Source organism: Poecilia formosa, unplaced genomic scaffold, assembly GCF_000485575.1.
Source record: "Poecilia formosa unplaced genomic scaffold, Poecilia_formosa-5.1.2 Scaffold29, whole genome shotgun sequence".
In the NCBI taxonomy this organism is placed as follows: domain Eukaryota; kingdom Metazoa; phylum Chordata; class Actinopteri; order Cyprinodontiformes; family Poeciliidae; genus Poecilia; species Poecilia formosa.
The window spans coordinates 3673503-3697357 of NW_006799968.1; the positions used below are offsets into that span (position 1 = coordinate 3673503).

Here is a 23855-nt window from a genome sequence, read left to right on the forward strand (position 1 = left end):
TGACAGGGCGAACTTGTATTATTATGCCATTATTAATATTACTTGAAAATGGTCTCAAAGCAACAATATTATCATTTAACACAATACCTACTGAGGCAATTTATCATCCAGCAAAAGTTATTATTGTGTAAGGCTTATGATTTACAGGTTTGTGGTCAACAAGACTTTCTTGTTTTTGTTGTGGTAAATGAATATATTGTCATTTGCTACGCTATGTGTAGTTGGTTCATCTATGAGTGCGTTTTAGCAGTATGAAAAAACATATGATTTTAGAATAATCATGAGCAGTCCTTTACTACAATTTCCCAATGTGAAAAAACAAACAGAGGGCTAAGCTGAAGGAACATCTTTGAACAGATTTTAATACCATTTAATTTTAATTCTAAGCAGGAACGAACAAATACAGATTGTTTTATACCAGAACATATGCAAATTGTTTACACGTGGAACTGAGTGCTCAATGAAACTTTTAAAAGAGCAAATTTATAAAGTGACACCAGAAGAAAACAGAGAGAATTTAAAGCTATCGCTAAACTCTGCTATTTATGATCAGGATTTCTCAAGCAACTCCAGTGCAGAAAGAAAGGTGGACCAAACCAAAGCATTATGTCAGCGCTCACATTTTTCACTAGCAGTGAGGTATGTAGCTCAGTCTGAACTTAGCTCAATTACTACCCTGGAACAACAAGCTGAATGTAAACATCACTGGGGAAAAAATCTGATAAAGTCCAAATCCAACTGCCTGCAGCAGTCAACCAGCCCAAAACGCTGCGCAGCACATGAGATGCAACTGATACTATTGTCTCAGACGGTTCATTCACATACATCTCATTAAAACAACTCCAAAGTGTCAGCACATCTTCTCCTTTACATATTAAAAACAGAGTCATTCCCAAAACAGAAGTGGTAGGACAAACTTTAATAAAAAAAGAAAAAGGAAAAAAAAGAAACGTAACCTTGTATAGCCATGGAAAAGGAAAAGAATATTGACACTGACGACATTATTTGCAGTCTTGCTTTATTATAAACATATATTTAAAAAAGAAAAGCAGAAAAGCATGACCATGAATGTGTTGCAGGGACAACAACACAATCTCTCTAATCTGGCAACTAATCATCCTGTTCCAATCCCTCATGGTGAAACATTGTCACATCACCCAACCTTATACATCAGGAGTACACATGGTTACATAATAAAAGCTAATATATAATTATTATTACGAATTTCAGTAAATAAGTTTTAAGGATGATTTTTCAATTGATGCGACACATTTTTGCTTCCACTGCCTTTAAATTTTAACCCTAAAAGTGACACGTACCTTGTAGAATATACTAGTATGAAACTAGCATATTTGAATAGTGTCCTAGTAGCAGTATACTACTAGCAGGTGGCATATTAGTGTACTACTACTATGCTAGTTTTATGCTACCATAAAAACTATGATAAAACAACTGATTCAATACATTACAACTGGGGAAAAATATCTCCTCACTGGTTTTCCATGCTTGATCTTATCCAAAAGGCAGAAAAGCAATTCCTTATTGGATTTCCATTCATTGTATGATTACTTTTTTCTTTATAATTTATTTAATTTCTATTTATTGCATTGCTTTTTTGATATTATAAACTAAATTAGGCAATTGGGCTGCATTTTATCTTAACTCTCAAGTCGCAATGTATGGAAATTTAAATTTATTATTAGATTGGTCCGATGCATCACATAGAAGAGAGAGAGAGAGAGAGAGAGAGAGAGATTATTTATTTATTTATTTTCTCTCAGTGAGTTGAACAACTATTCCCCGGAGCTCTAACCCGTTTCGTCAGGTCGTCATAGTGATTCCCTTGGTGTGAAGCAGTGTTTGAGTGGCTACTTTAGCGCGTGTCAGTAATAAGTTAGTGTTTGATCCTGTTGATGTATCGGCTGATCACAGCATGTACAGAAACTCATCCTCCGGCACGCGACAGCACCGACCATGCGATACTCACATTAAAGCGTGTTAAGGTGAGTGTTAGAAACTCAGTGACATATTTGAACCAAGACTTGTATCGGAGCGGTGGATGAAGTGTAGCGGTCCCCTCCCTGCACTCCCTACAGCACAGAAAGCAGCCCTGTAAACGGACTTTCACTTATTAAAAATAGAAGAAAGAAAAAAGGGGAAAAAACGGCGTTTTGCTCCACTTACCAATTTGCCCCCCTCCAAAAGCAGCTTGTATAAATGCCGTCTTTATCTCTAAGCGTTCCCGGCAGAAAGACAGACACACTGACAATGTCCGTCCGCTATATTTAGGAAACTGACAAACTCCAAGCAGCTACGCGCTTAGCTCCGCCCACTCGCAGCCAGCGTGCAGCTACGTCCGCACACAGACGTCCAACATGAATTTATCATGTAAGAGTGGGTCTGAAAATTACACGTGAGAAAATTAAATAAAAGGGACAAAATAAAGCCTGAACTATTTAAAAAACAAAATGTGTATGAAAATATCTGGAGACACCTTCCTTCATCCATCCACATCCACGTCTGTGCACTTACAAACGTCTTAACACTCAATTTCACACTTTGTCATGCTGAAACAGCCAAAATCTTAGAAGTATTTTATTGTTATTTTTGAGAGTGGGCGATAAGAAGTTAAGTATTTTCAGTATTCAGTACAAAAACTACTTTTAATAAACGTACCCATTACATAAAGTGTGATTTCAAATGACTAAACAGCAGCACATAGTAAGTTAACTGCATTTAATCATACTTTTTCATTTGAGTGATATTAATTGATGCTGTCTCATTATTAATTGGAATGTATCAACAGACTAACAGACATTTTGTGGTACTATTATGATAACGATAAAAGTGACGATACAAGTTATTTATTACTTTTTTAGGAAACTCATAGATCCACAAACCCAAATCCTGTTTTTGAAAAACAAATAATGTGCAATAAACTTCTTTAGGACACCAGTCACTTAAAGGAGCATGATGTGTATCACTGTAATGCACACAGAGATTGCTTTTAATCTTATTTTCAAATGTATTGATATTTATTGATACACCCTTGAACAAAAAGTGGAGGAAAGTAGTAAAACTAACAATCCTGACGGTACGGAGAGTTTTATGGGCTTTTAAACATAATTTGGATTTATTGTGAGAGCGATAAATCAAAATCACGAGTAGAAGTTTATCATGATAAATGATAAACGATACAATAAATGCCCAACTCTACTCTGAAGGCACAAACTCAGGCTAAATGCATGGAGAAGATCTGTAAAAAGTCATTGTCAAGCCTTAATATTCCTGAATTTATGTCTGGACTTTGACTGGGTCAACATGAATACGCTTGAATCTTGATGATGTCACCTCTGCGTTTTCGGTCATCCTGCTGAAAGTTGATCCTCCACAACAGTCTGAGAGCTTTTTCTAGCTTCTCTTTGCTTTAGGCAGCCGTGTCTTGGTAGGTTTTTGCTACAAAGCTCATCTTGATTTGAAACTCCTCCACAACTTTGTCCCTCTTCTTCTACCTGCTCAGTTCCTCTGTCTTCTTTTTGCAGTTTGTTCGCTAATGTTCTCTAAGAAACCCGTGAGGCCTTCGCCGGACAACTTGGACAACTTAGTTCCTCATCCAGCGCACAGTTCCTCTCTTGGTACCTACAGTATACTCTCGCTGGGTCTACAAAACACTGATTCTGAGTATTTCTATTAATACTCACCGAACAAGCAGAACATTTGCTGCTCTGTTTCTCTGCGTGAAACTAAATGGTTGCTGTCACGACTCTTCTTCTTCACTGAGTTCCTTTAAATCTGGACTAAAGACCCAGCTGTTCAGAGTTGCTTTTGAAACATTTTGATGTGTAACAATGGCACTTGACAAAAATGCAATGCTTACTGGTTTTCTTGTTTGTTGAGTGCATTCTATGACTTTGTGTTTTTCTGTTTTTATGATGTAAAGCGCTTTGAACTGCCTTGCTGCTGAAATGTGCCGTACAAATAAACTTGATTGATTGATAGGTCTGCACCATTAGCATTGTTCTGGAAAACCTTTCCCAGTTTTGTCTTTTTTCTCCTCCCTCATTTCAGAATGAGAACAATCACAACAAAGGGAGTTTAAATAAGGACGTTATTTCCATTCGAAAGAGTCACACAGCCGAGAAAGAAAAATCCTTGCAAGCGACTTACAGAAACGATAAAATAATCACAAAGTAGCACCAAGGAGAAAATGAGAAGTACAAAAAAAGAAAAAAAAATAATATGTTTGGAAAGTTGTTCCCTTTTTTTATTTTTTGGGGAGAATACACAACTCAGCATGATCGCATGTAGACACCAAGGGTAATAACTGATCTATTGATAATTTTATCCAGCCTCAGCCTGCAGGAGAAGCTTGTGACTGTGAGGTCACCAGAGCAAATCGAGAGGCAGCAGCAGCGGGCTCAGTGTGGGCCACGCCGCCGGGAACGTTCCAGGCACATCACTGAGCTCCTCGTTGTTCCAGAGGAGCTGCAGGGGAGATTCAACTCCAATATGTATAAGCAGAACTTGTGTCTTGTCTGAGTTGCCGTGACCATCTTAATGTTCTTATTTTCGCAGTGGCTTTTTTTTCTCTCCCTTTTTTTTTTAAATCTTGGTTCTTTAATTTTATTTGCTTTGATGCTTCAGCTGGAAAAGCACGACAAGTTAATCTTTTATTTTCTTTTTCTTTTTGGCGGGGTATAAAGAGGAACAAAGGGAGCATCTGTCTTCCAACACCAAACCATCAGAAGTTCATCGGGAGAGTTCACACAAAAGTAGAAATGCAGTCATGAGAGTCAAAACGGATTAGAGAGCGATTCAGTTTATTAGAATCATTTTAATGGTTTAAAGTAGTTTTTGTAATTCAGTGGAGTGATGTGCCTTTGTGGAGTTTATAGTTATTTCCTCCAATAGCACCTTCAGAATATAGAAGGTTATACCGCCATCGTGTGGCGCTAAGAAAGATGAAAACAGACTTTTCATTTTCAGAAACCAGTTTTCTTTTCTGTTCACCATTTTCTTTTGTATTGTTGAGTTTTTACGTCTCTGGTGTAAAGATGCACATATCAGGGCCCTCACAGATAGAAATTGAGAACAAAAAGGGTAGATTTCTGCCAAAAATCTCAGAAATTTTGAGTCTCTGACTTTTTCTAGAAAAAACTCTAAATGTCAGAGTAACAAAAGTGGAAAATTTGCTAGAAAAAAAAACTGAAATTTGAAACTAATCTCAGAAGTTTTTTAGAAAAATAAAAATGTTGAAAAATTTTGAGTTTCAAAAGTCAAAACTTTTTGACTTTTGAAACTCAGAAAATTGACAAAAGTTGAAAATGTTCTACTTTTGGAACTCAAAAATGTCAATATTTTCTAGAAAACTTCAGATTAATCTCAAACTGAGTTCTTTGATGAAAATTTATCTCCCCCCTTTTTGAGAACTGAAAAGTGATTCGGTTCAATCTGCTCTCATTTTTTATTGCTTAATATTTGGTTTACAAACACAATGTTTTCCTCTTTGAGCTAAAATAAACTCACAACCTTTCAAAAGTATCCAAACTCTTTCAAGTTTTGTTAAAATTTTGCAATGCTATGTGAATGTCTCCAGTGTTTTTTTAATTTTTTTTATTTGACTTTCATTCATTGGTGCATCATTTTGGTCTACAAAAAGTAACTGGAGCTAATTCAGACTGGATGGAAACTTTAAATAGGTCAAAAAAAAATCTCATCTGAAGTTTGTAGCAAACTTCAAACAGGATTTCTTGGGGACTTTCTCCTTGCCATTCTTTCTTTAAACTAGACTTTAAAATTAAAGCTGATGACGACTCAAGGTTACAAATTTTCAGTGTTTATTGCTAGTTTGTTCAAAGAGCCCTGTTGTACATTTCATCAGAAAACGGATGTCGGTTTTACGATACATGGGAGCCTTTTGTGTTTTCAAAGGCAGTGGCAATTTAAAAATGTATACGTTTTCACTTGGTATTCTGCATTACTCTCAACATTTACATGACATTTGCAAAAGTGACAGGGAGCAATAAATAAAACACACACAAACGCTGATCAAAAACTGATGAAAGAACATTGTTAACATTGTTTTTCCTGGAACACTTGTGATATAAGTACACCTTTATTTACCCAGCCAAGAAAACAAAAATAAAAGTTTAATATTTCCCACATCTGATCTCTCCCTCTCTGCCACACTTGATTTAAGCTCAGCTTCCCACTTTATAGTTTTACAGCACCGACTGACATAAGGCTAAGTGATGAAGAGCTGTTGCTATGAGTTACTGCTGCGCTCGATGATGTGACTCTGGAGGTTTTATGTGTTCACAGTGTTAGCAGCAGTGAGGAGTGAGGAGAACAAGGAATCTGGTCTTTGCTTCAGCACTTCAGGGGGGTCCAGTTCTGCTGCCTGAAAAGACAAAGCCAGACGAGTCAGGGGACGCACAGCGGCGAGTTAGGGCCATTGGAGATGGAAAAAATAAATAAATAAATTTCTGCCAAAAAAAACAAAAAAATCACTGAAGTTTTCTAGAAAAAATAGGATATTTCCAAATATGAAAAGTTGCAAATTTGCAAGAAAAAACAGAAATTTTCAATAAGAAAAATGTGTAAATATATTTTTGAGTTTGAAAAGTTCAGAAAAAATTTTTGAGATTAATCTCTGATTAAACTGAGTTTGAGACGTTGCGGAAAAAAAAAAAAGTAGAAAATTTTTGACATTTGAAACTCCAAAGGTTTGACTTTTCCAAGATTTTTACCTCAAAATTTTCTGGGGTTGATTTCAAAATTTTGTTCTAGGCAGAAACTTTTAAGATTTTCTAGAAAATTTATAAGATTAATCCCAAAATTTCTGAGTTTTTTCAAGTCAACGTTCTACTTCTCAAACTCTCAAATTTCCACTTTTTACATTTTTTTTTTTTTAATTTCTGAGATTGATCTCAAAATTTCTGAGTTTTCGGCAGGACTTTACCCCTCTTTTTTTAATAACTAAATCTGCCGTAGTGTGCTGTCGTAGGGACGAGACTCTTAAAAGCGTTCCTCGTCGTCTCCATGTAGCTCACCTTTCCATCGTCCATGACCAGAATGCGGTCTGCGTACATCACAGTGTTGATGCGATGTGCGATGGTGAGCATGGTGCAGTCATGGAAGGCCTCCTTGATGGTGTTTTGGATCAGAGCGTCCGTCTCTGAATCGATGGAGGCCGTGGCCTCGTCCAGCAGAATGATCTGTCAGGCACACCATGGAGGATGAGGCACCCACTCAGATCTAAATCAAGACTAAAACCCACTTGTGATTCATAATAACTAGAATTTGACAACATATTTGATGAGCATTGATGATTTTGATGGTGGAACTTGACAAAATGTAATGTCTGTCACTAGTTTTACAATGTGTTTATGGCGTTTTTTCTGTTTTTAGGACAAAGAGCTTTGAGCCGCTGTGTTGCTGAAATGTGCTACACTCAAGTTAACTTGATTGACTGAACTTGATCTGCAACAGAATAGTTAAAAAAACATGAATATTTTCCCCATTGTCTTACAATGCAAAAAGACAACTTCAGTGTACTTATTTGGGATTTTCTTTGATAGACCAATAAAAGAGTGAAACAATGTGGATTAGGAAGAAAATGACTCGATGTTTGCACAGTTTGCTGAATTTGCTTTCATTTCCCCCGTTGTAGTTATTTTCCTTCGTGTCTCTACCAGCACATCGACAGACTAATATTTTTGCCTATTCTTTGCAAAATTGCTAAAATTAAATGGAGAACATCGGTAAAAACAATCCTTTTCAAGTCTAGTCAAAGAATCTCAATTAGATTTAGGTCTGGACTTTGACTGGGTCATTCTAATTCATGACCCATTGTTTTTTTTTAAAGGCTGATTTTGCAGCCTTTAAAAAACTTCTCTTTACTTCCCATAGTTTGATGCTGCCAACAATAAGCATTTGCTGTTTAACTCCCCCTCAACACAAAGTATTCTGTATGTAGGACAATGCGTTTTTCTTTGATTTCTTTTGGTTTTGGTGTCATTATTCCTGTATATCTTTCTTTAAATTGCAAAATTATACACTACTATGTTGAGCTAGTCTCTCAATATCAGTGCCACATCGTGACAAATTGTGTCAATATTAAGGGGATGTGATTACTGTGGTGACAGTGTAGGCATATGGATGCCCACGCATACGGACCTTGGAGTTGCGAAGAAGTGCTCTGGCCATACACATCAGCTGCCTCTCACCGACAGAGAAGTTTTCTCCATTCTCCAACACTTCAGCCTGCAACGTCCCGTCCAGCTTGGAGATCTGAGGAAACACACAGGCACAATGTATTTAACACTTTATCTTCCGTAAGTATATATATTACAGTTAGTTTGTGCTAGCTTTATCTACGGGACATAAAGCTAGCACAAACTAACTGTAATATATACCTTTTGTTTTAAAGAAGTTGACATTTAAAACTTAATTTCACGTTTAGTCATGTTTATTTGTTCCACTTGTAAAGACACATTTATTCTTGCATAAAAAGCTTGGATCACGCTTTAAGTTGTTTACCACATTGGAATTATGGCTGTCTTAACCTTCTCCATAAGAGCAAACGTCAAGGTGCTGGAACCGTACCTTTGGTCATTTGAGCTGATTAGATATATTTCACAGCCAAATTAGCATTTAGTTAGCCTGACTATTGCTTTCTTATGCAATTCTGCTCGATTCTCATCTCACTTCATTGCGCGGCTGGGATTTCTTTCTTTGAACTCAATTTCGAATCAGTGATCAGCAGAAGTTGTGAATGATGACATAGTTTTTCTGTTTTAAAATTGTAGTTTGCCTGTAGTTTTAGCAATAGCGGCAGAGGAAGTGAACGCAGACGTTCAGTCGATGTTGGCCTTGCTTTCCAAATATTAAGCCATTAAAGTTAGACCAAGACGAATGTTTAAGACATTTTATTGCTGACAAAGATGTTGTGGCTCTACTTTCTACGGGGCTGTTTACAGAACAAGCAATTTCTGGTAAGCTTCATCAAACTGACGCCTTATGCAATGCCAAAACATTAACGACTGGGTAAAATGAGATCCAGTTCTTTAAAACTTCAATGTAATCCATGCCTCCAGCTAGCAAGTCGAGGGTCCAGATCATCTGTATGAAGCAAAGCGTAGAACGTAGAAAAAGCTAGCTAGCATTTACTGATGTTGAAGCCTCTTCTGATTACCACTAAAAGCAGAAAACACCGATAGCTACTGTGTAAAAACCACTGGTAAATTATTTAAGAAGGTTAGAATTAATACTTTTATAAACTCCAATGAGTCCAAAGAGTTGTGCGTTTTAGTAACATACCGAGTCCTTCATGTAGGTTTTCTGTAGCACCGCCCAGATCTCCTCATCAGTATACTGATTAAAAGGATCTAGGTTGTACCTGTGGGTAAACATAGTGGGTAAGCTGGTGACTGGTCCACACAGCAGTGGTTGTTCTGTCAAAAAACTTGTGTGAGTAGCGGGTACCTGACTGTGCCAGTGAACAGCACCGGGTCCTGGGGGATGATGGAGAGTTTGCTGCGCAGATCCCGCAGGCCGATGGCTGCGATGTCCACATCGTCAATAAGAATGCTCCCTCCCGCCGGCTCCACCAGTCTGAACAGAGCCACGCCTAAGGAGGATTTCCCTGTAGACGGAGCGCAGGGGGGGAGGGAGGGGCTGAGTCATGCTCTGTAACTATGGTGACGGCGCAGGATGGAAGCCCGCTTACCAGAGCCCGTCCTTCCCACGATGCCCAGCTTCTCTCCAGCCTGGATGGTGAAATCGAGCCCATTCAGGACGATAGGCGTGTTCTCTCTGTACCTCATTTTGTACTCATGGAAGGTAATCGCTCCGTTTTTGGGCCAGCCGTCAGGAATCTTAGCCCCCTTTATGTGTCTGGGGGCCTCAGACTTACAGGTCTGAATGTGGAATCAAATAAAAGAAATCCCTTTAGAGAAAAGTGTTATTAGACACCCCAGGATGATGAAGTGCTTTCTCACAGGTGACCTGTTATGCTTCCTTGAACCGGTCTGTGAGCTATGAAAACATGTTCATTACATTTTTTTGCACAAACTCATTCTTAGATGAGATTTCAGTCTGCCAGTTCTGCCTATTCTGTGCTCCTCTCAGAATGAGCCGTTTTAGGGCCTCTTGTCACTTTAAATCCAAACTATCTGCTGCTAGCCACGCCTCCTCAACTCAATGTTTATACTCGCACATAAAAATGGCTGCAAACAGACACGCAATTATATAACCATACATCTTTGAAAAGAAGTGCAACTTTCTGCACAAACAACAAGAATGCAAAAAGTGGATTCTGGATGATAAGTCAACAACAAAACACTTTTCAGCCATTCCCTGCAACCATTTGTCATACAGACATGACAAATTGAGGTCTTTCTATTATTCATTTTAATAGTAGAAGTATAAATGCGAATGCAAATAACAGATTATTTATAACAGTTAAATACAACTTTTGGTATAATAGCACTTTCAGACACCTAGCTTAATGATGAAAATATAAATAATGTCGATATTGTTGGGTATGAACTCTGTCATATGAACAGAAGCAAGAAAAGAGGTGGTGGAGTCGCTTTGCTTATTAAGAAGGAAAGGAGTTGATATTAAAAATGCCAGATCAATGTACATATTTAAAAGTATGGTAAAAATTGTAAGAAATGTGAAATGTGAAATAGAATAATGTGAATTAGAATTCAGTTTGCTTAGTTTCGGTTTTTGTAAATTTCTATTGTTTAAATATATTTTTGGTCTATTTGTATATAATTGTTTAGTTTTTAATGAAATGAGTAAACTAACTAACTAACATGCTGGAGTTCGGTTTGGGTTGCTAAGTGACAAGCTGGGCTTTGCTGGGAGTTGCTAGGTGAGGGGCAGTGCCCGCTGATTTGTGACGTTACATTCTGGAGGTTTTTGATTTTTGAAACGGGCCGTTTTACAAACACCACAAAATCGACCAAGTGTTTTTTATTTTAAGTGCTTGGGCTCTTTTTAGATGCAGTAGAGATCCAACTGGAAGTACAAACTGTGAGTTTTGCATAATACGTCCCCTTTAATCAGGATTCTTACCGTGATGTATTCCAGCAGTCGTTCCACCGAATTGAACCTGGCCTCCACTTCAGTTGACTGCCTCACTACATACTGGAGCATGCCTGTCAGCTGGTAGACATGCAGAACTCAGTGTTGCTACAAGCCTGAAGGATCCAAAAACCAAAAGAAACCCAAAACTGTTTGCTGTCCAGATTTACCTGTATGGTGTAAGACATGGTGAGGCCTTTTAGAGACGGACTAATGACGTCATTGCTGCTCAGCACCACAAACAGAGCCACCAGCAGCGTCATGGAGGCGGCCATGAAGTCCAACCAGAAAGAGAGCCACCGTGTGCCGGAGTGGAACAGTAAATAATGGTTGGAGTTGATGTCATTCAGAGATTTGAACCTAGAGTTTGACCAAAACATAAAAAAGGTAAAACGGTGACACAAAACTTTGACAATCTGACAAAATTTGAAAGTGCCTGGCAAAAGTTTTAAGGTGTTGGAAGGGTAAAAATACTTTTGCAAGGTGCTGTACATTGTAGATCAGTACCAAGATGTCTGTCAGAGAGATATCGCTTGACGATATCTTACAGTTTTATGTGGCTGTCCCTGATGTTGTAGGCGTGGATGGTGCTGAGGCCCTGTAGGGTGGAGGTAGTGAGAGAGATGCACGGAGAGCGGCTGATGTTCTCCATCTTCTTCATCTGACGAATGCCTCTCTGAAATACACTGAAAAAAAATCTTCCAATAAGAGACCAATTTTTTTAACCTGCAGCTTTCTGACCCGACATTGGCCTGACTGGTGTTGGACTTACAAGAGGATGAGGGTGAACAAAACACCCATGACAACCACAGCTGCCAGCATGGCGGGGAAAACAGAGGCGATGATGATGATGGTGAATGTGACGAGGAGACAGAACTGCAGGAAAGGGTCCATGTGGAGAGGAAGCACAGAGTCCAACTCCTCCTGATCTTTAGCAAAGCGGTTGAGAATTCGTCCAGTAGGTGTCGTGTCGAAGAAACTCATTGGGCTGGCAAGAATCTGGGAAGATAGGAAACGATGTTCTCGCTTTTGACAAAGGAACAGATCCACTGGAGCTGATCTCTGCTGAGTCCAGATTTTCCACAGTACCTTTCGGAACATACTGTCATGGAGTTTGCAGGCAGCTCTCAGTGTGACATGAGTGTAAAAAAAGCACTTGATAACAGCAAGGACCACCGTGACGAGGATCATCACTCCATAAATCATTTGGTAGAAGTGCAGGCGGGGATTTTGGGAGACATCACCAGGTTTAGAAGTCATATTTCCAGAGTTAGAAGTTGAATTGGACTAAACAAAAGAAAATATAAAGATATTAGAGGAGCAAAGACTAGAAATAGGTTTAATATATTTCATGTTTGGTGCAATAAAATTAGATAAATATATGGCAAGCTATTTATCTGGCTAATATGGTAGCCAGATAAATTTTCTGTTTATTTGCTATTGCAAATAAACAGTTAGCTAGCTGGACAAAGAACTAGATATCTATCTAACAAGCTAGCTAGCTATTTATCTAACTAGCTAGATAAATAACTAGCTAGATATTTAAGCTAGATAAATAGCCAGCTACCTTATTATTAGCCACATAAATAGCTAGCTGGCTTACTATGTATTTATCTAACTTTATTGCACCAAACATAAAATATAGCTCTTTATCTAGCTATAGCTAGCTATCTTTCTACTCACACTAGCTATTTCTAACAACAATGATGATGCAATTGTGTTAAGTTTAATTAAATCCATGGTGGAGACATGTTTTCGTCCACAAATATGAATGAACTTGTAATTTCTGCATTTCTTGGATTCAAAACTACATCCTTTATGAAAGCACCTGCTCCACTCTTTTCCTTTTTGGAATCAAACAGTTTGGATCCACCAGGATGGGAAAACCGGGAATTGATATTGGCTGGGAAAACTGTGCATGATGCATCTCTAGTTATAAGAATTCATGAAAACTTGTGACTGAAAATGAAAATGTGTGACAGGAAAGACAAACTTCCTCACCCCGTCTCCCTGCCCCAGCCAGTAGCTTAGCCACCAGTTGCTGAAAGCTGTGGATCCGATCATGAGGACTATGATGAAGATGGTGAAGAAGGTGACGAAGTAACCTGCAGACAAAGTTTCACCAAATAAAACCAGCCGTGAAGAGGATATCTGAAGAACATTGCTGCTGAGTTTGGCGTGTGTGTGCGTGTGTTTTTGTGTGTGTCAGACCTCCAACTGCCTGGCAGTACTGGTGGTAGACTCTCCAGGACACTGATCCCTCTGTGGAGGATTCCTGACTTACCAGCTGATCTTCTCCCGTCACAGCGGCTGAACGGGAACAAAATGATCAAATAAAGTCCTTATTTGATTGAAACATGTTCTATTTGTACAGCCTAATGCTGAATCTGCCATTGTCTGACATTTTTTGTGCTTTATTCATTCCTTGCAACACTTCTTTTACCCACCAGAGGTCCTAAATAACCCTCTCAATATGTCTTGATTTTGCCTTTATTTGCCCTTTTTACTATAGTCCTTAATAAAACTACATATATTCTCCCTCATTCACTTTCTGGATCATCTGTGCTGCTTTATGACGTAAGTTTTTCTGCATAGCTGTTCTGATAAAAGTTTGCTGTTTTTGAAGCTTTTATATTCAGTGTTCCTCTAATTTTCTTCATTTTGTCATGGTTGTTAAAATTAAAGGTAAACCTGCTTCTATGAACATCACAATAAGATAACAACAGTTGGACATAAGTTATTTTCTTCTACACTGCCAATGGCAGTGTAGAAGAAAACATGACTGAAACATGACTGAAAATCTGAACAAATTAAAGTAACCTGTGTTGTGAAGTTAAAGCAAAAATTAAACTTTGTGAATCATTGTCTTTAAGGTTCTGGTCTCCCATGTAGGGACTGTTCTGCATCGTTGGTCTGGACCTTGAACCAACTGTTGGGTCAGCATCAGAGTCTACTGATTTCTGTTTACTTACGCTTCTGGTCCGCTGGCGCCCCATCATCAGTTTCATCTGACATGTCAAAAGCTGAAAAGAGGCACAGATGTTATTTTCTCGATCACGACTACAGCAGTTATAAAACTCAGCTTAACTTACATGCTACTCTTAGAAGAAAGCTAACTCCTAAAGATACAAACTTCCCCAGGAGCTAACTAGCATGACATCAGTATGTGTTACCAAGCATTTTTGGTCTAGTTTCTAAGGCAGATATATCAGTGCATTTGAAATTAGACAAAACTAACTTATAAGTAACTTTTCAGCAAGATATAGGAGTTTGTTTTAAGTCAATAATTACTTTTTACCAACAATTATTTGTCATGTTCCACAGAAATAGATCATCTGTGTTTTCATACCAGGGTTCACTATCCCACTGTCAGTGCGCCGTCTGACCTCAGCAGCCTCTTTGTGGGACACCTCATCTTCGCCCTCCTCTTCCTCCTCCTTCTGTGCCTGACATTCACAAACAAGAACCCGGCGATTACAGCTTGTTTTACAGCTGATTCTTCCGTTTAATACCCCGTGCTTGTAGAACGAGAAAGTCTAAGTGAAGAGGGGCGTATATCTGGTTCATAAAAACATTTTGTGACGCTCTCACTTCCGACTGCTCCATCTGGTAGTTGCTGATGAGTTGAGCGTAGCGTCCATTGGCCTTCATCAGTGCCTGGTGATTCCCGGCCTCCCTCACTTCGCCCTCTTCCAGAACCAGGATGTCGTCACAGAACTCCAGATACTGCAACACGCACGCCACAACAATCGCCTAATTAGAGCCTTTCTTTTAAAAACAAAATGAGTGGAGTTGCAAGTAATACTTGGAAAGCATTTTATATTTTCATAGCATTTTTCACAACTTCATTTAGGTCAGTGGTGTCCAAACTTTTTTTTTGCTGTGATGGTCAAAACTGGCACACACAAAATTTTATTAAATTAGAATAGCAAGTTTATTGTGATTTTTATTATTATTATTATCTCTTCCTTTTATATTCTCAACACTAAACACAATTAAAAAAAAATCTGTATATCATTAAAAATGTGAGACATAAAAACGGCTTTGGATTGTTGTTAAAAGAAAAACCTGACAATTTCCAAGTTTTGGAAATTGTCAGTTTTCCAAAATTTGTTTTCCATTTACTGCAATAGCATCCATCTATTGCAGTAAGGTGTCAAAAGAAATCATTTCATGTCAGACATATTTTTCGTTTTTTCCATTTTAAAATCATAGTAAACAAAATCCACAAACATCCAATGATTTTTACTCAAGTTCTTGAAGAACAAGAACAAATCCACATTCTGTTCTTGTTTGAATAATAATCAAAAAAACTGATAGGATACTGTTTGTAATGTGTGTGTACCTGTAAAATGTTATGTTTCAAACCAACATAAAACATATACCTCTACGGAAATCAGACTTTTACCATTTTATTAAATGTTGCATGTTTGTATTCTTGCAGGTAAAAGTGAGACGCATCTTTTGTTTTCTAATTAAAAATAAAAATGAAAAAAAAAAAAAAAAATCTAAATGTTGTGGCCCTCAATTACCTTCAGCTCGACAGGTTTCGTCCCACTTGGCAAAAGGTTTGTATGATCCTACCTGGAGTTGATGTGTGACGAGTATGATGGATTTTCCTTGAAGCTCTTTCTTTATGCATTCTTCAAAAATGTGTTTCCCCACATGGGCGTCAACAGCAGACAGTGGATCGTCCAGCAGGAAGATGTCTTTGTTGGCGTAGACGGCCCTGGCCAGGCTGATCCTCTGCTTCTGTCCTCCTGACAGGTTCAGCCCCCGTTCTCCAATCTGACAAAAAAAAATATGGCAACATAAGAACTATGACATTTCTCCCCAATAAATGTTTTTAAAAATCCACCTGAAAATGGGACTTTGTGCAGACAAACAACAGAGTATTGTGTCACTCACTTCAGAAAGTGAAACTCCCATATTATGTAGATTCATTACACGTAGAGTGAAATATTTCAAGCCTCAATTTCTTGTCATTTTCATGATTACTGCTACTGGATAATGAACACCCAAAGTTTAGTGTCTCAGAAAATTTGAATGTTGCAAGAAAGTTGAATGTTTTTTTCATCAAAAGGTTAAGTGGAAGGAAAAAAAAAGGAAAGGTGCAGCTGTGGAGATGAAGATGCTGATTTAATCTTCCAGCAAGATCTGGTTCCTGTCCACACTGACGGGAAACTGGTCACAAAAGCTCGTGTTCCCCCTTCATGCCACATTGATGCAGTAATTCATGCAAATGTTTAGTGCACAGAAATAAACACTTTTAATAAACCTGACATTCCTGTCAGTCAAATTCAGATTCAAAATGAGTGTAGATACTCCTATATCTATGGTCAGACCCAAAACAGGAACACTGGCAGAAGAAGGTTAAAGAGATCACTTGCCTCAGTCCGATCTCCATATGGAAGTATCTTAAGGTCAGCTCTGAGGCTGCACACATCCAAAACCCGGTCGTATCTGTACAACATAAACACATGACGGCTTTTAGTTTGACACTTGCGGCGCTGTGAAAAACTGTTTTTGCCACATGCGGATTTCCTTTTATGCTTTTTTGTTTCACTTTATGTTTCAGGACAAAAAGATTTTTGTATAAGACAAGGATAACCCAATCAAAGACAAGCTGCTAATTTGTATTTACTCAGGCTGTCATTGTTTTTTCATAAAAAACATTGAAAGCCCTGTAGACCTCTGAAACTCTGAGAGTCATGAGCTGCACATCCACTGACCATGTAATTTCGCAATTTGACATTTTGAAAAAACAAATTGACTTTATAGAATTGTGGCAATTTTGTCATTTGTCAATAAAAACTTTTCACCACTAGGAACAAGTTTCATATAGAAAATCTGTAAATTTTGCAGTTTTGCAATTTCCATTGCAAAACTGCAATGGAAATTGTGTTTTATCAATGTTAGCGGAATACTGACAAAGTTTTGCGTACATTTGTGATATAAATGCAGATGATGTCAGTGCCCGTGATTCAACAATAATCAAAAAATTGGGCAAAAACACTCAAAGACCAAGCTCACGTTTCCTGATGGTTTTTGGAAGATGTGTGTCCCGTAACGTATGACACACAGGACAGATGTAACTTGCATCTGGAGTAACATTAACGCACTTAAACATAGTGGGAGTGTGATTGTTTGCGGCTACTTTGGATCAGGAAAATCATCCAAGGCACGTTAGCAAATATCACCTGAGAAAAGAGAATTATGGCCTAGTCAAATTCTGGGGTCGGATCCAGTTAAGATGCTTTGGAAGGAGCTTAAATGTACATTACAACTAGACTAATGTAGAACAATTTTGCAATGAAGAGTAGGCCATATAGCTAGTGCTGTAACAGAAAAATGCAACTTCCTGTTACATTTTCAAACAGAAAACTGGATTTTGTGTTTAATCTTTTGCTGTTATTAAAATTTGCTTGATAATCCAAAGCAAAATGAATCTGTAATGGGGCAAATACTTTTTCCCAGCTCTGTACAAAATGGATCAATCATAAAAACATTGGAATATATGCCAGAAAATAAAGAAAAGCATCGTTATATCATTTTATATCTGAATGTTAGCCAGGCTTTGTGCTGCCTCAGTGATAACAGCTGCCTTTCTTTGAAATATAGACATTTAAACCAATAAACACATTTATCCCGAGAATTATCTACCCGCAGCTTATCTCGTACATTTCTTACAGTTCTTATCTTAACTTACATCAAGTCTCTCCCCATAAAGGTCTCACTATGTACAGATCAGCAGTTGGCCTAATGCTAGCATAAAGCTGTCAGATAACACAGATGACCTCTGCCCTCGTTTAACCGCCGTGACAGATCAGACTTCCCTTTCTCCTAGTCAAACAGTTTTCATGTGAGATAACCTCCAAAGCAGACTGTGTTTAGAGGAAAAAAAACTAAACGTTAGCTTGTCCGTTTGGTTTGTGTTAGCGCAGAACACCTAGCATAGATTATCATTTGATATGTTTAAACAACACTCTGAGTTTATTCTGTAACTAGTAGTGCAGAAGGGTTGAGCGATATGGACCTGTCTAATAATAAAAGTGACAATAAACTGTATTTATTTCTTTGTTTTTAGGTCTGTGTGGCTGTGACTGCATGATACAGCAATCATGGCCCCTCAAGCACAAACACTGTTGTAGAAAAACATTCCCATTTATAAAGCGCTTCTTTCGCAAACTAGACACTTAAACAAGAGCGATTTGTATCACTAAACTGAATAACCGCCTTTAATCATATTTTCAAATATATTGATATTCATTGATACTCTCATTGAATAACAGTGGGGAAAATTTTAAAACTATCTAAATAATGATAACTAAGTTATCACAATAAGAATTTTATCATGATAAATAATAAGCGATGAGATGAATTCCCAACCCCAGACGTGTAGTTACTTGGCCTGATTGAAAGCTTCCCCCATCAGAATATTTTCTTGAACTGTTCCGTGGAAAATCCAGGCCTGCTGGGAAACGTAGGCGAACGTCCCATCAGCTGTGATGGAGCCCCGAAGAAGGTGCATCTGCAAGAAAACCAGAAGATCACTTAGACTGCAGGAGCGCTACAAACCTGGGTAGCTAGAGGGGAAAGCATGATGGAGTGAAAAGAAACGGGAATAAATCTGTAGAAATTCTGAGAAAAAGATAAAGTAACCTGTTCTAGAATGCTGGAAATGAGCGACGTCTTTCCGCTCCCCACGTTGCCGCAAACGCCCAGCAGGTTGCCCTTCAGGAAGCAAAAGCAGAGCCCTTTAGTTGCCCTTCAGCGGTGTCCACAACAAGTTCACCGGATTTGCTGCAGACCTTGGGCAGAGTGAAGGAGATGTTCTTCAGCGTCGGTAAGCTCTCACTCTGACCCGTCTCGTCCTGCTTGTGGTCCTTCACCTGGCCATTCTGGGGATTGGGGAGGTCCGGCCCGCTGGCAGTTTTGGTCCAGGACAGAGTTGCATTTCTCATCTCTACAGCGGTGTTATTGTCTTTCCTCTGCTCCAGGTAGGGCTCGGGATTCTGGACCAGCAAGATTTTCTGAAACAGCAGCCGTACATCGGATTAGGGGTATTTATTGTATCGCGTATCGTAAACAATTGTTTTTACAGTGAAAAGAATTTGATTTATCATTGTCTCAATAAATTTTGTCAATTAAATAAAAGCCAAAATCGATGGAATTATTGAAAAAGTTTTTTTTAAACAATTTTCTCCAGTGTTTGTTGGCAATAGATTTCAGTAAATTTGATTAAATGCAGTTACTGTGTGCAGCTTAGTGACATAAGTCACGCATCTTAAGTAACTGGCAACCCAAAAAACACAAAATCCTACCAAATATTTTGGTCTAATTTCTAGTGCAAATATCTTAGTACACTTGAAATAAGATAAAACTAATTTACAAATATTTTTTGTGCAAGAAGTAGGAGTTTTGTTTAAGTAAATAAGTCCAAAAACACTTGATGCTATGAATGCTGCGGCATACAGTTACCACAAAAAACAAACAATAGTTTTATCATAATTTTTAATTGTCATCACAATAATACCAAACAATATTGCAATACAATTCTTAATCCATATCACTATATCGGTTTTAGAGTGCCTATCACTGACTTCCTTTAAATTACATGGATCTTACGTGATAAACATAAAAAAAGCACAGAAGTTCACCGATTTGTGCAGAAACATTTAAAAAGAAAGCAGCTGTTTAAAACTGTACCCTTAATCTCTTGAGGGACACAGCGGCTTCAGCAAGAGCCTTCACGCACAGTGGCAGCAGAGCCAGAGAGAACCTCATAGCGTTGAATATGGCGATGGTAGTGAAGGCCTGTTGATGTCAGAGAACATAAACAAAATCAATATGACCCCTGGCAGGGTTAAAACCGAGTCTAAATGAAAATTGCTTGGCAGACATGAATCGTGATAACTGCTGATTTCACAACCCCCCACACGACAAACCCCCTGGCGCTGCCCGCTGCTACACTTACGTCGGACGTGGTGAGCGACAAACCCAGCAGAGTGTGCACCAGGAAGGTGAGAACGGTGGCGACGGTCGGAATGATGCTGGAGATGCTGGTGTTGATGTTCTGGATGTAGCTGACCAACCGAACCTGCTTCTTTTCCTTTTTTCTTAACCCTGGAAGGAAGATAACGTTTCTGTCATGTAGTACCACAGAATGTCCTTTAGGAGGCGGGGAGAATTATAGGTTAGAAGGAAAATCATACATGGTTTTCAACAATTTTTTACAAATAAAACTCTGAAAATTGTGTTGTGCCTTTCTATTCAACCTGTTTTACTCTGATGGCCCTAAATAAAAATAATCCTTACGTCACCTCGTCAGTAAATAGAGTTCATCTGTGTGTGGCTTGAGCTCATGTAAAACAGACTCTGTTCTAAGGTTGAGCTTTATTAGTTACAATGAACAACAGTTTGACTCAGTAAATAAATAAATAGTGACATTTTTGATCCATTTCATGATCACGGGGCTGCTTGAGGGTGATCTATGTTTTACTACATAAAAACCTAAATAAGATTACACTGAAGTCAGAATGTGTAAAAAGTCAAAGTGTAATAAAAACACTTTTGTGAGACTCTGTCCAAACACCAGACTCACCTGCTATCTTCTTCTCAAAGGACTCCTCCCAGGCGTACATCTTGATGAGCTTGATGCTGTTCAGAATCTCGTTCATGGTGCGGACGCGGCCGTCTGTGAGCTGCATGGCTTTCCATCTAAACTTGTTAATGAGCTTTGCCAGGAAAAACTGCAAAAGAAATTTGATTTTAGGAGTATTTTTACTGTACTTTTTACTTTCACTTAAGTAATTTTAGTATGTAGTATTGCTACTCTTGCTTGAGTAAAAATGTCTGGATTCTACCCACTGTGAGCAACTTCACTGAATGAAGAACAAGCTTGTTTTAACCAAGGATTCATCTGACTCAGACTTGATGTTTTTGTTAAAGTTTCGTCAGTTTTATATAGAAAGAAATTAATTTGGGAATAAAGAATGTTCATTTGCTTCATTTTGTGATTTTGTAATTATGTTATTTATATGAATTAGTTTCATTTTGCTCTTTAAAACAGCACTTGATAAAATCTAGTGCTTCGATTATTGGCTGTCTGTTCTATGACTTTGTACTTTTGTGTTTTTATGATGTAAAGCACTTTGAAGTGCTGAAACGTGCTATTCAAATAAGCTTGATCGATTCATTGATAATACAAATATTTTCCACATAACTTTGTATTTCGGTCCGTCTGATGATGTCATGATCAGTACTTGAGTCGCTACTTTTAACTCTTACTTGAGCAGGAATATGTTAAAGTAGTGCTACGCATACAGCTACTTTCTATTGGTCGAAACATATTCTGGAAAAATAGATTGACATTCAATTTCTTTCTTTACCTTTTATCTAAAAACATCCTTTAAGGGATGCACTTTGTCCTTACTGTTGCTTAGTTAATGCTCAGATAAAACTAACTAAGCCGGGGTTGTGATGCGAGCTGCTGACCTGTAAGGGGACAAAGATGATGTAGATGCAGACCCCTGTCAGTGCAGTGTAACCCAGAACAAAGCAGGCTAACACAATGCATGCGATGAAGATCACCGGGGTGCAGATCGCAAAGCTCCCAAACAGCACCGCCTCGAACAACCGGTGGCCGTCGCTGGTCAGGACGTTTATCATCTAACGGGAGAGACAGCGAGCGGATTTCAAATCCTCCGTAATTACAGCGTCTGGTGATTGCATCATGCTTTACCTCTCCCATTGAAATGCCGCTGTGCACCCTCAGAGAGATGACTTTCTGAAATGCTATAGAGGAGAAGGCTCCTTTCAGTCTGGCGGCCGTCCGCAGGTTGACCGCCCACATCAGGGAGATGAAGAAAGCTTTGAGGAACTCGGTGCAGAACAGAGCCACGGCCAGGCCGACGCCGTGGGCCACCGTGGACTTCTCTGGGCTTTCTATGTAGGTCAGGATTTTGTTAACCAGGATGCCCTGAGGGGGGACAGGAAGATGTCGAGACGTAGTAAGACAGGCATGTTGCGAGGAAACGTCAAGTTCCAAAGTCAAATGTGTTGTAACATATATTACTCTGAACATATCAAACAAACTGCAAAAACAAGTAGTTTTGTTCTAGTTTCTAGGGCGAATGTCTGAGTAAAATAAAAAGAACTCATTACTTTTAAGCAAGATACAGGAACTTGTTTTCAGTACATAATTCTTGAATGTTGAAAAAATGCTGGTGCTCCTGGCAGATTATTTCACTTCCAACAACATTTTTCCTGTGTTATGTCATGATTCGGGTTTTGGTGAGGTGAGATAAGACACAGGCAGGTCAGAATGAAGATGTATTATTTTAATGATAAAGTCCACAGGGAAACAGGCTGACGACAAACACGACCGGTAACACACGACGAGGATCCGACCAACACACAAAGACAATAGGTGGACTTAAATACACAGGGAGGGTAATCAAGGAATGAGACACACCTGGGAAGCAATCAACGGGGAAGACAGGACAGGGACAGGACTAAACACAGAAAACCTCAAAAATAACTACACAGAAAACACAGAACACAACAGCACCCCCTCCTCAAGGGCAGCTCCCAGATGCCCCCAAAAAATACAACAAAAAACAACCCATCAGGGTGGGCGGAGGGGCAACGGATGGAGGGCCAGAGTTCAAAGAAAAAGAATAACTCAGTCCAAACAAAACTCCAAACACAGAAAACGGTCCGGTGGGTGGCGACACCGGTGAACCCAGGTAGTCATGATGAAAATTATGATTTAATGAAGAACCAGGAGAACAACTCAAAATCCAAAATCACTGGCAGCACAGGGGACCGAAACAGATGAGGACCCGACAACAGACAAAGACAACAGGTGGGTTTAAATACAAAGGGAGGTAAACAAGGGAACGAGACACATCTGGGAACAATCAACGGGGAAACGCAGAGACAGAGACTCACAGGGAAACACGATAACAAATAAACATGGAAACTACTCAAAAATAAACACAGAAAACTACCGATCCTGACATGTTATGGTTTAAAGAAATCTTCTAATGGAACCTATTTAATTTAAAGTGCTGTAAGATATTGACACAAGAATCTAAATATAAACACTTGGTAAGATTTTGTGTTTTTGCACCATAAACATACAAATAGAGCTAAGGTGGAATGAAAATCAAAGAATACCTATGTTTTAGAATGGCCTAGTCAAAGCCCAGACCTAAATCTAATTAAAACACATACCTAAATATGACAATGCTGACGTGCTCTCCATTTAATCTAAATGAACTTGAGCTATTTTGCAAAGAAATGTGGGCAAAAATGTGAGTCCCTAGATTTTCTAAGTAGGTAGATAAATAAATACAAATGTAGAAATGTGTTTGTAAAGACAAACTTTGATGGCATTTTCCTTCCACTTTGCAGTTATGCACTACTGTATTTGCCTACCACAAGCAACATATTGATCTTTGTATTTCCAATGTGACAAAACAGATTGTCACATTGGCTTTTACAAGGCAGTGTAATTCATTTCAGGTTTAGTTTTATTAAAACATGAAAGAGAATCTCAGAAGAAGCCTCTCCTATCAATGTAAATTTTTCATTATCAAGACCAGTTTCATTTATCTTGCTAAAATTGCACAAATTGGAATTATGTAAATAAATGTACTTAATGGAAACGCTTGTTCTGTGAAAAAAAAAAAAACAAACAAAAAAAAAACACGTTTTTTTTTGACAAAAGGTTTTTGTGCTGGAATGAGGTG

General features: G+C 38.5%; 2 protein-coding genes across 3 annotated transcripts in view; both read right to left on the reverse strand.

Annotated features, from left to right (window-relative positions):
• LOC103136021 (myocyte-specific enhancer factor 2A-like) overlaps positions 1-2319 on the reverse strand; it is a 49736-nt gene extending 47417 nt beyond the window's left edge. The window contains exons 1-2 of one of the 2 annotated variants that reach the window (XM_007549097.2): positions 2185-2319; positions 1988-2090 (exon numbers count right to left, since the gene is read on the reverse strand). The gene's annotated coding sequence lies outside the window, so the exon portion shown is untranslated. The remainder of the gene's footprint in view (positions 1-1987; positions 2091-2184) is intronic. The other variant, XM_007549096.2, reaches the window with a different exon arrangement.
• A 3498-nt stretch (positions 2320-5817) lies between these two features.
• On the reverse strand, positions 5818-22078 carry LOC103136029 (multidrug resistance-associated protein 9; the record flags this gene model as incomplete). Its single annotated transcript, XM_007549104.1, has 26 exons — positions 5818-6400; positions 7053-7217; positions 8179-8292; positions 9322-9400; positions 9487-9646; positions 9731-9920; positions 11089-11178; positions 11268-11457; positions 11646-11783; positions 11870-12096; positions 12187-12384; positions 13099-13202; positions 13309-13407; positions 14070-14120; positions 14447-14543; positions 14689-14823; positions 15682-15885; positions 16488-16560; positions 18504-18628; positions 18760-18831; positions 18909-19130; positions 19807-19914; positions 20075-20223; positions 20702-20849; positions 21595-21768; positions 21842-22078. Coding segments are annotated over 26 exons (3642 nt in total), but the record flags the coding sequence as incomplete, so codon positions are not given.
• Positions 22079-23855: the final 1777 nt, after the last annotated feature.